The sequence below is a fragment of the Loxodonta africana genome, chromosome 9, assembly GCF_030014295.1.
Source record: "Loxodonta africana isolate mLoxAfr1 chromosome 9, mLoxAfr1.hap2, whole genome shotgun sequence".
Lineage (NCBI taxonomy): Eukaryota > Metazoa > Chordata > Mammalia > Proboscidea > Elephantidae > Loxodonta > Loxodonta africana.
The window spans coordinates 6,476,660-6,487,849 of record NC_087350.1 but is presented as its reverse complement, the minus strand read 5'-3'; the positions used below and the strand labels follow the sequence as shown (position 1 = coordinate 6,487,849).

Below are 11,190 nucleotides of genomic sequence, written 5' to 3'. Positions count from 1 at the left end.
CAGGAAGTGCTGGGTTTGGGAGAGACGGCCAACTGACCCTGACCTCCGCCGTGGAGAGAAGGCGCCTCCATGGCTGTGGAAACAAAGATGGCCAGTGTCTTAGGCTGGGTTCTCTGGAGAAGCAAAACCGGCAAAGCCTACGGACATCAAAATAGAGAGCTTTCCAACAAGGCAATGGCTCAGGCGGTTGTAAAGGCTGGAACGTCCCGAATGCACAGGCCAGGCCCGAGGCTTCTCCTGCTGCACGGAGCCGCAGGGGGCTGGCCAACGCCAGACTGGCAGGTGGGAGAGCAGGGCTCTTCCTCACGGGCCGAAGGATCCCAGGATGGACGGGCCAGCCCGCAGCAAAGCTCCTACCTCAAGTCCGCAGAAACGGAGGTCAGAACAACAGCAGCCAGCCACAGGACCCAGAGTCAGCAAAAGCCCGCCAGCCTTGTCCCAGAGCCGGCTTAGGTCAACGAAGGCCACACCCCCAAGGAAACTCCCTTTCACCTGACTGGCTGCTCGCAGCAGATGCCATCATGGAAGTCATCCCACTCTATCAAATCTCATCATGGGAGTGATCACGTCATCATGGGACCGCCAAGCTACACCGGAACTGCCAGACCGCTGGGAATCACGGCCCAGCCAGGCGACACAAGAGCTTAACCATCACAGCCAGGCTTCCCCTGCCTCGACATCAACGAGCAGGGCAGAACCAAGCTCCCGCTTCACAGGCAAGCCTCCGAACGGCCGGCTTGGCCAGCCGCTGCTCTCCCATCAGCCCTCTTCGGGGCCGGCCCTGCGCATACCACCACCTCCACTGGCGCTGAGCCCCCACTAACCCCAAGGTCCGACCTGTTCCACCGGGCGCCTTGCTCCCTCCGGGCCGTACCCCGCATCTCCTCCCTCCCTCCCCTTTGCCACTGGCTCCCCTAGTCAGGAGTCCACCCCCGGCCACGGGCCAGATCTCCGCTCTGAGTGTCTGGCCAGCCCCACTCACCCCTGAGTCCAGGGAACACCTTTCCATCAACCCTTACCTTTCCTGTCTGGCATACACCCGAAGACAGGGGTACGGAGTTGGGGCATCTCGGAGTCGGTATCCTTTTGTCTTTGTGTGTGTGTGTGTGTGTGTGTCTGTATGTGTGTGTGTGTGTGTGTGTGCGCTTTAGGTGGAAGTTTACAACTCAACTTTATTGCTCATTCTAAAATTTACACGCATATTGTTTTGTGACATCCGTTGCGATCCCCACAACATGACAGTGCGCTCCACCGTCTCCACCCAGGTACCCGTGTCCCTTCACCCATTTCCGGTCCCGTCCTGCTTTGTCCTCCTCCTTTCCCACGGGCGCTGTCCTTTTGGTCTTGAATGCTCCGTGGACCTAAGAAGCACCTTCCTCGGGTGTGTTATTTTTTGTGTGTCACAGGCCTGCCCAATCTACTGGAATCCATCGAGTGACCAGGTACCCTTCCCTCTCTTCTTCCTCTTCTTCTTGCTACCTCTGACATCCCTGCGTGGGAAGACGTCATTGCCACAGTGGATGGCCACCCGAGCGGGGATGTCCCTGGCCGGATCCTTCAGGCGGTGGCCTTCTTGCTCCCCGTGATCCTTTGCCACCCCACTCCTGGGTTTCGGCTTGTGAATGACCACTGCGTTGGAAGGCAGTGCACTCTCTACTACCCTGATGTTGAACTGGGGCTTCAGTCGGTCTCGCGCTTGGAGGATTTTCCACTCCTCCAAGGTCATTTGTCGGCTGGCTGGTCCTCCCAGTTGTTCCTCGTCCGCGGCTACAACGTTGACTTTGGCGTCCCCTTCGGGCACCCCTGGCCTAGGCCCCTCGTCCGCGGCCTCCATCCCGTGGCCTCCTGATGCGCCGCCCCGTGCCACACCCCCACTCCCTCTGACCAACTCGCTCTGGTGGATGTAAAACAGGGCGTAGGCTTGTTGGCTCAGCACACAAGTCACATCGCATGCCGAGACCTCGGCATCGTCCATTCGGTACCACTTGCCGTTGCCAGCCTTGACGTAAGAGAGGTAGTGGCCCGTGTGGCAAGTCCACCCAACATGGACCAGCACTGCGTAGAGTCTGTAAGCAGCCGGTCCTCCGTCCTGCCGAGACAGGCATCTGCTCACGTCCAGACTCGCAGGGTAGCGCACCTGCTTAGCATTTTTGTCACCGCTCAGGTCTGAGAAGCGTTTCAGTACAAGGACGAGGGCCTCGGGGCAAGTGTGCAAAGTCAGCGTCTTGGAAGCGGGCATCTTCCTCTGACAAATCCTACACTGATAGGAATTTTCACCATCCAGCTCTTCGGCCGTGACCAGCTGTTCCAAAGCTTGGTTCACACTCTGAGCTGCCTGGATATCCAGGGTGATGTCCAGGTAAGGGTCGAAGGTGTCTGACACTCCCTGGCAGTGGCGACACTGGATTCGAGACCTCCAGTAGCCGCCAAAGATTCGGCGGATCAGGGTGGTGTCTTCGGAGAGGCCGCGCAAGTGCCTGTGGCTCCGCAGGCAGGCTTTCTGCACGGCGTCCAGAGTGGACATGAGAAATTCATGGGCGTCTTCCTGTTGGTGTCTATGGAGGCCTCTAGCCAGCGCGTGTGAGGGCTCCATGACGTCACCTGGATGGCTGAGGGCTCGGGTGATGTGATCCTGCATTGCACACAGCACGCAGTAGCCCTGCTGCCCACAGCTTGCGGCGTGCTCCCGGGACAGCATGTAGTCGGCGAGGGGCGGCGTGTACGTCAGACACTGCAGCGCCGCGTTCACGTAGCAGGTGTCCCCCATGTTGCGGAGCCCTGCCCCGACCCCGGAAGACCTGCTCCAAGTCGAGGCGAGTGTCAAATGGGGAGCAAGCACCCCGTCGTCGCGGCAGGCGCTCTGCTTCTGGGATGTCCGCCAGGGCTGGTGAGCCAGAGAGGGAGCGCAGTGCCTTTCAGGACCGGCTGCCGGGAGGCAGGAAGTGCTGGGTTTGGGAGAGACGGCCAACTGACCCTGACCTCCGCCGTGGAGAGAAGGCGCCTCCATGGCTGTGGAAACAAAGATGGCCAGTGTCTTAGGCTGGGTTCTCTGGAGAAGCAAAACCGGCAAAGCCTACGGACATCAAAATAGAGAGCTTTCCAACAAGGCAATGGCTCAGGCGGTTGTAAAGGCTGGAACGTCCCGAATGCACAGGCCAGGCCCGAGGCTTCTCCTGCTGCACGGAGCCGCAGGGGGCTGGCCAACGCCAGACTGGCAGGTGGGAGAGCAGGGCTCTTCCTCACGGGCCGAAGGATCCCAGGATGGACGGGCCAGCCCGCAGCAAAGCTCCTACCTCAAGTCCGCAGAAACGGAGGTCAGAACAACAGCAGCCAGCCACAGGACCCAGAGTCAGCAAAAGCCCGCCAGCCTTGTCCCAGAGCCGGCTTAGGTCAACGAAGGCCACACCCCCAAGGAAACTCCCTTTCACCTGACTGGCTGCTCGCAGCAGATGCCATCATGGAAGTCATCCCACTCTATCAAATCTCATCATGGGAGTGATCACGTCATCATGGGACCGCCAAGCTACACCGGAACTGCCAGACCGCTGGGAATCACGGCCCAGCCAGGCGACACAAGAGCTTAACCATCACAGCCAGGCTTCCCCTGCCTCGACATCAACGAGCAGGGCAGAACCAAGCTCCCGCTTCACAGGCAAGCCTCCGAACGGCCGGCTTGGCCAGCCGCTGCTCTCCCATCAGCCCTCTTCGGGGCCGGCCCTGCGCATACCACCACCTCCACTGGCGCTGAGCCCCCACTAACCCCAAGGTCCGACCTGTTCCACCGGGCGCCTTGCTCCCTCCGGGCCGTACCCCGCATCTCCTCCCTCCCTCCCCTTTGCCACTGGCTCCCCTAGTCAGGAGTCCACCCCCGGCCACGGGCCAGATCTCCGCTCTGAGTGTCTGGCCAGCCCCACTCACCCCTGAGTCCAGGGAACACCTTTCCATCAACCCTTACCTTTCCTGTCTGGCATACACCCGAAGACAGGGGTACGGAGTTGGGGCATCTCGGAGTCGGTATCCTTTTGTCTTTGTGTGTGTGTGTGTGTGTGTGTGTCTGTATGTGTGTGTGTGTGTGTGTGTGCGCTTTAGGTGGAAGTTTACAACTCAACTTTATTGCTCATTCTAAAATTTACACGCATATTGTTTTGTGACATCCGTTGCGATCCCCACAACATGACAGTGCCCTCCACCGTCTCCACCCAGGTACCCGTGTCCCTTCACCCATTTCCGGTCCCGTCCTGCTTTGTCCTCCTCCTTTCCCACGGGCGCTGTCCTTTTGGTCTTGAATGCTCCGTGGACCTAAGAAGCACCTTCCTCGGGTGTGTTATTTTTTGTGTGTCACAGGCCTGCCCAATCTACTGGAATCCATCGAGTGACCAGGTACCCTTCCCTCTCTTCTTCCTCTTCTTCTTGCTACCTCTGACATCCCTGCGTGGGAAGACGTCATTGCCACAGTGGATGGCCACCCGAGCGGGGATGTCCCTGGCCGGATCCTTCAGGCGGTGGCCTTCTTGCTCCCCGTGATCCTTTGCCACCCCACTCCTGGGTTTCGGCTTGTGAATGACCACTGCGTTGGAAGGCAGTGCACTCTCTACTACCCTGATGTTGAACTGGGGCTTCAGTCGGTCTCGCGCTTGGAGGATTTTCCACTCCTCCAAGGTCATTTGTCGGCTGGCTGGTCCTCCCAGTTGTTCCTCGTCCGCGGCTACAACGTTGACTTTGGCGTCCCCTTCGGGCACCCCTGGCCTAGGCCCCTCGTCCGCGGCCTCCATCCCGTGGCCTCCTGATGCGCCGCCCCGTGCCACACCCCCACTCCCTCTGACCAACTCGCTCTGGTGGATGTAAAACAGGGCGTAGGCTTGTTGGCTCAGCACACAAGTCACATCGCATGCCGAGACCTCGGCATCGTCCATTCGGTACCACTTGCCGTTGCCAGCCTTGACGTAAGAGAGGTAGTGGCCCGTGTGGCAAGTCCACCCAACATGGACCAGCACTGCGTAGAGTCTGTAAGCAGCCGGTCCTCCGTCCTGCCGAGACAGGCATCTGCTCACGTCCAGACTCGCAGGGTAGCGCACCTGCTTAGCATTTTTGTCACCGCTCAGGTCTGAGAAGCGTTTCAGTACAAGGACGAGGGCCTCGGGGCAAGTGTGCAAAGTCAGCGTCTTGGAAGCGGGCATCTTCCTCTGACAAATCCTACACTGATAGGAATTTTCACCATCCAGCTCTTCGGCCGTGACCAGCTGTTCCAAAGCTTGGTTCACACTCTGAGCTGCCTGGATATCCAGGGTGATGTCCAGGTAAGGGTCGAAGGTGTCTGACACTCCCTGGCAGTGGCGACACTGGATTCGAGACCTCCAGTAGCCGCCAAAGATTCGGCGGATCAGGGTGGTGTCTTCCGAGAGGCCGCGCAAGTGCCTGTGGCTCCGCAGGCAGGCTTTCTGCATGGCGTCCAGAGTGGACATGAGAAATTCATGGGCGTCTTCCTGTTGGTGTCTATGGAGGCCTCTAGCCAGCGCGTGTGAGGGCTCCATGACGTCACCTGGATGGCTGAGGGCTCGGGTGATGTGATCCTGCATTGCACACAGCACGCAGTAGCCCTGCTGCCCACAGCTTGCGGCGTGCTCCCGGGACAGCATGTAGTCGGCGAGGGGCGGCGTGTACGTCAGACACTGCAGCGCCGCGTTCACGTAGCAGGTGTCCCCCATGTTGCGGAGCCCTGCCCCGACCCCGGAAGACCTGCTCCAAGTCGAGGCGAGTGTCAAATGGGGAGCAAGCACCCCGTCGTCGCGGCAGGCGCTCTGCTTCTGGGATGTCCGCCAGGGCTGGTGAGCCAGAGAGGGAGAGCAGTGCCTTTCAGGACCGGCTGCCGGGAGGCAGGAAGTGCTGGGTTTGGGAGAGACGGCCAACTGACCCTGACCTCCGCAGTGGAGAGAAGGCGCCTCCATGGCTGTGGAAACAAAGATGGCCAGTGTCTTAGGCTGGGTTCTCTGGAGAAGCAAAACCGGCAAAGCCTACGGACATCAAAATAGAGAGCTTTCCAACAAGGCAATGGCTCAGGCGGTTGTAAAGGCTGGAACGTCCCGAATGCACAGGCCAGGCCCGAGGCTTCTCCTGCTGCACGGAGCCGCAGGGGGCTGGCCAACGCCAGACTGGCAGGTGGGAGAGCAGGGCTCTTCCTCACGGGCCGAAGGATCCCAGGATGGACGGGCCAGCCCGCAGCAAAGCTCCTACCTCAAGTCCGCAGAAGCGGAGGTCAGAGCAACAGCAGCCAGCCACAGGACCCAGAGTCAGCAAAAGCCCGCCAGCCTTGTCCCAGAGCCGGCTTAGGTCAACGAAGGCCACACCCCCAAGGAAACTCCCTTTCACCTGACTGGCTGCTCGCAGCAGATGCCATCATGGAAGTCATCCCACTCTATCAAATCTCATCATGGGAGTGATCACGTCATCATGGGACCGCCAAGCTACACCGGAACTGCCAGACCGCTGGGAATCACGGCCCAGCCAGGCGACACAAGAGCTTAACCATCACAGCCAGGCTTCCCCTGCCTCGACATCAACGAGCAGGGCAGAACCAAGCTCCCGCTTCACAGGCAAGCCTCCGAACGGCCGGCTTGGCCAGCCGCTGCTCTCCCATCAGCCCTCTTCGGGGCCGGCCCTGCGCATACCACCACCTCCACTGGCGCTGAGCCCCCACTAACCCCAAGGTCCGACCTGTTCCACCGGGCGCCTTGCTCCCTCCGGGCCGTACCCCGCATCTCCTCCCTCCCTCCCCTTTGCCACTGGCTCCCCTAGTCAGGAGTCCACCCCCGGCCACGGGCCAGATCTCCGCTCTGAGTGTCTGGCCAGCCCCACTCACCCCTGAGTCCAGGGAACACCTTTCCATCAACCCTTACCTTTCCTGTCTGGCATACACCCGAAGACAGGGGTACGGAGTTGGGGCATCTCGGAGTCGGTATCCTTTTGTCTTTGTGTGTGTGTGTGTGTGTCTGTATGTGTGTGTGTGTGTGTGTGTGTGTGCGCTTTAGGTGGAAGTTTACAACTCAACTTTATTGCTCATTCTAAAATTTACACGCATATTGTTTTGTGACATCCGTTGCGATCCCCACAACATGACAGTGCGCTCCACCGTCTCCACCCAGGTACCCGTGTCCCTTCACCCATTTCCGGTCCCGTCCTGCTTTGTCCTCCTCCTTTCCCACGGGCGCTGTCCTTTTGGTCTTGAATGCTCCGTGGACCTAAGAAGCACCTTCCTCGGGTGTGTTATTTTTTGTGTGTGACAGGCCTGCCCAATCTACTGGAATCCATCGAGTGACCAGGTACCCTTCCCTCTCTTCTTCCTCTTCTTCTTGCTACCTCTGACATCCCTGCGTGGGAAGACGTCATTGCCACAGTGGATGGCCACCCGAGCGGGGATGTCCCTGGCCGGATCCTTCAGGCGGTGGCCTTCTTGCTCCCCGTGATCCTTTGCCACCCCACTCCTGGGTTTCGGCTTGTGAATGACCACTGCGTTGGAAGGCAGTGCACTCTCTACTACCCTGATGTTGAACTGGGGCTTCAGTCGGTCTCGCGCTTGGAGGATTTTCCACTCCTCCAAGGTCATTTGTCGGCTGGCTGGTCCTCCCAGTTGTTCCTCGTCCGCGGCTACAACGTTGACTTTGGCGTCCCCTTCGGGCACCCCTGGCCTAGGCCCCTCGTCCGCGGCCTCCATCCCGTGGCCTCCTGATGCGCCGCCCCGTGCCACACCCCCACTCCCTCTGACCAACTCGCTCTGGTGGATGTAAAACAGGGCGTAGGCTTGTTGGCTCAGCACACAAGTCACATAGCATGCCGAGACCTCGGCATCGTCCATTCGGTACCACTTGCCGTTGCCAGCCTTGACGTAAGAGAGGTAGTGGCCCGTGTGGCAAGTCCACCCAACATGGACCAGCACTGCGTAGAGTCTGTAAGCAGCCGGTCCTCCGTCCTGCCGAGACAGGCATCTGCTCACGTCCAGACTCGCAGGGTAGCGCACCTGCTTAGCATTTTTGTCACCGCTCAGGTCTGAGAAGCGTTTCAGTACAAGGACGAGGGCCTCGGGGCAAGTGTGCAAAGTCAGCGTCTTGGAAGCGGGCATCTTCCTCTGACAAATCCTACACTGATAGGAATTTTCACCATCCAGCTCTTCGGCCGTGACCAGCTGTTCCAAAGCTTGGTTCACACTCTGAGCTGCCTGGATATCCAGGGTGATGTCCAGGTAAGGGTCGAAGGTGTCTGACACTCCCTGGCAGTGGCGACACTGGATTCGAGACCTCCAGTAGCCGCCAAAGATTCGGCGGATCAGGGTGGTGTCTTCGGAGAGGCCGCGCAAGTGCCTGTGGCTCCGCAGGCAGGCTTTCTGCACGGCGTCCAGAGTGGACATGAGAAATTCATGGGCGTCTTCCTGTTGGTGTCTATGGAGGCCTCTAGCCAGCGCGTGTGAGGGCTCCATGACGTCACCTGGATGGCTGAGGGCTCGGGTGATGTGATCCTGCATTGCACACAGCACGCAGTAGCCCTGCTGCCCACAGCTTGCGGCGTGCTCCCGGGACAGCATGTAGTCGGCGAGGGGCGGCGTGTACGTCAGACACTGCAGCGCCGCGTTCACGTAGCAGGTGTCCCCCATGTTGCGGAGCCCTGCCCCGACCCCGGAAGACCTGCTCCAAGTCGAGGCGAGTGTCAAATGGGGAGCAAGCACCCCGTCGTCGCGGCAGGCGCTCTGCTTCTGGGATGTCCGCCAGGGCTGGTGAGCCAGAGAGGGAGAGCAGTGCCTTTCAGGACCGGCTGCCGGGAGGCAGGAAGTGCTGGGTTTGGGAGAGACGGCCAACTGACCCTGACCTCCGCCGTGGAGAGAAGGCGCCTCCATGGCTGTGGAAACAAAGATGGCCAGTGTCTTAGGCTGGGTTCTCTGGAGAAGCAAAACCGGCAAAGCCTACGGACATCAAAATAGAGAGCTTTCCAACAAGGCAATGGCTCAGGTGGTTGTAAAGGCTGGAACGTCCCGAATGCACAGGCCAGGCCCGAGGCTTCTCCTGCTGCACGGAGCCGCAGGGGGCTGGCCAACGCCAGACTGGCAGGTGGGAGAGCAGGGCTCTTCCTCACGGGCCGAAGGATCCCAGGATGGACGGGCCAGCCCGCAGCAAAGCTCCTACCTCAAGTCCGCAGAAACGGAGGTCAGAACAACAGCAGCCAGCCACAGGACCCAGAGTCAGCAAAAGCCCGCCAGCCTTGTCCCAGAGCCGGCTTAGGTCAACGAAGGCCACACCCCCAAGGAAACTCCCTTTCACCTGACTGGCTGCTCGCAGCAGATGCCATCATGGAAGTCATCCCACTCTATCAAATCTCATCATGGGAGTGATCACGTCATCATGGGACCGCCAAGCTACACCGGAACTGCCAGACCGCTGGGAATCACGGCCCAGCCAGGCGACACAAGAGCTTAACCATCACAGCCAGGCTTCCCCTGCCTCGACATCAACGAGCAGGGCAGAACCAAGCTCCCGCTTCACAGGCAAGCCTCCGAACGGCCGGCTTGGCCAGCCGCTGCTCTCCCATCAGCCCTCTTCGGGGCCGGCCCTGCGCATACCACCACCTCCACTGGCGCTGAGCCCCCACTAACCCCAAGGTCCGACCTGTTCCACCGGGCGCCTTGCTCCCTCCGGGCCGTACCCCGCATCTCCTCCCTCCCTACCCTTTGCCACTGGCTCCCCTAGTCAGGAGTCCACCCCCGGCCACGGGCCAGATCTCCGCTCTGAGTGTCTGGCCAGCCCCACTCACCCCTGAGTCCAGGGAACACCTTTCCATCAACCCTTACCTTTCCTGTCTGGCATACACCCGAAGACAGGGGTACGGAGTTGGGGCATCTCGGAGTCGGTATCCTTCTGACTTTGTGTGTGTGTGTGTGTGTGCGCGCGCGCTCGCGCCTTAGGTGGAAGTTTACAACTCAACTTTATTGCTCATTCTAAAATTTACACGCATATTGTTTTGTGACATCCGTTGCGATCCCCACAACATGACAGTGCGCTCCACCGTCTCCACCCAGGTTTCCCGTGTCCCTTCACCCATTTCCGGTCCCGTCCTGCTTTGTCCTCCTCCTTTCCCACGGGCGCTGTCCTTTTGGTCTTGAATGCTCCGTGGACCTAAGAAGCACCTTCCTCGGGTGTGTTATTTTTTGTGTGTCACAGGCCTGCCCAATCTACTGGAATCCATCGAGTGACCAGGTACCCTTCCCTCTCTTCTTCCTCTTCTTCTTGCTACCTCTGACATCCCTGCGTGGGAAGACGTCATTGCCACAGTGGATGGCCACCCGAGCGGGGATGTCCCTGGCCGGATCCTTCAGGCGGTGGCCTTCTTGCTCCCCGTGATCCTTTGCCACCCCACTCCTGGGTTTCGGCTTGTGAATGACCACTGCGTTGGAAGGCAGTGCACTCTCTACTACCCTGATGTTGAACTGGGGCTTCAGTCGGTCTCGCGCTTGGAGGATTTTCCACTCCTCCAAGGTCATTTGTCGGCTGGCTGGTCCTCCCAGTTGCTCCTCGTCCGCGGCTACAACGTTGACTTTGGCGTCCCCTTCGGGCACCCCTGGCCTAGGCCCCTCGTCCGCGGCCTCCATCCCGTGGCCTCCTGATGCGCCGCCCCGTGCCACACCCCCACTCCCTCTGACCAACTCGCTCTGGTGGATGTAAAACAGGGCGTAGGCTTGTTGGCTCAGCACACAAGTCACATCGCATGCCGAGACCTCGGCATCGTCCATTCGGTACCACTTGCCGTTGCCAGCCTTGACGTAAGAGAGGTAGTGGCCCGTGTGGCAAGTCCACCCAACATGGACCAGCACTGCGTAGAGTCTGTAAGCAGCCGGTCCTCCGTCCTGCCGAGACAGGCATCTGCTCACGTCCAGACTCTCAGGGTAGCACATGAGATTGGTAGGTTTGATGGCAGCGCTCTCTCTCAAAGGCTGAATGATCCCAGGATGGAGATTTCTGCGACTGGTCCGTGACAAAAATGCTAAGCACGTTTGCTACCCTGAGATTCTAGTGGGGGCAGATGCCTGTCTCGGTAGGACAGAGGACCAGCTGTTTACAGAGTCTACCCAATGCTCCTTCGTGTTTGGTAGAGTTGCTCCACGGGGCTTTATCTCTCTTATGTCAAATCTGGGAATCGCAAGTGGTATGGAAT

The 11,190-nt window shown here is 59.6% G+C and overlaps 2 protein-coding genes across 2 annotated transcripts; both read right to left on the bottom strand.

Moving 5' to 3' along the window:
• Window positions 1–4,355: 4,355 nt before the first annotated feature.
• LOC135232385 (ubiquitin carboxyl-terminal hydrolase 17-like protein 6) lies at window positions 4,356–6,755 on the bottom strand. Its single transcript, XM_064290936.1, has 2 exons — window positions 6,666–6,755; window positions 4,356–5,822 (listed from the first exon to the last, which is right to left on the bottom strand). Exons 1-2 carry the CDS (start codon window positions 6,753–6,755, stop codon window positions 4,356–4,358), a joined length of 1,557 nt encoding a protein of 518 aa, XP_064147006.1.
• Window positions 6,756–7,291: 536 nt separating this feature from the next.
• LOC135232384 (ubiquitin carboxyl-terminal hydrolase 17-like protein 6) lies at window positions 7,292–10,930 on the bottom strand. The gene is made up of 2 exons (XM_064290935.1): window positions 10,240–10,930; window positions 7,292–8,883 (listed from the first exon to the last, which is right to left on the bottom strand). Exons 1-2 carry the CDS (start codon window positions 10,928–10,930, stop codon window positions 7,292–7,294), a joined length of 2,283 nt encoding a protein of 760 aa, XP_064147005.1.
• Window positions 10,931–11,190: the final 260 nt, after the last annotated feature.

What these genes read in the sequence shown, in the direction of transcription:
- LOC135232384 (XM_064290935.1), bottom strand. Translation starts at nt 10,930, where the DNA reads ATGTGCTACCCTGAGAGTCTGGACGTGAGCAGATGCCTGTCTCGGCAG. An exon ending in GAGGAAGAAGAGAGGGAAGG is followed by an intron (nt 8,884 to 10,239) that starts GTACCTGGTCAC and finishes TTGTTTCCACAG; the next exon opens with CCATGGAGGCGCCTTCTCTC.
- LOC135232385 (XM_064290936.1), bottom strand. Translation starts at nt 6,755, where the DNA reads ATGCGGGGTACGGCCCGGAGGGAGCAAGGCGCCCGGTGGAACAGGTCG. An exon ending in CAGCGCCAGTGGAGGTGGTG is followed by an intron (nt 5,823 to 6,665) that starts GTATGCGCAGGG and finishes CTGGCTCACCAG; the next exon opens with CCCTGGCGGACATCCCAGAA.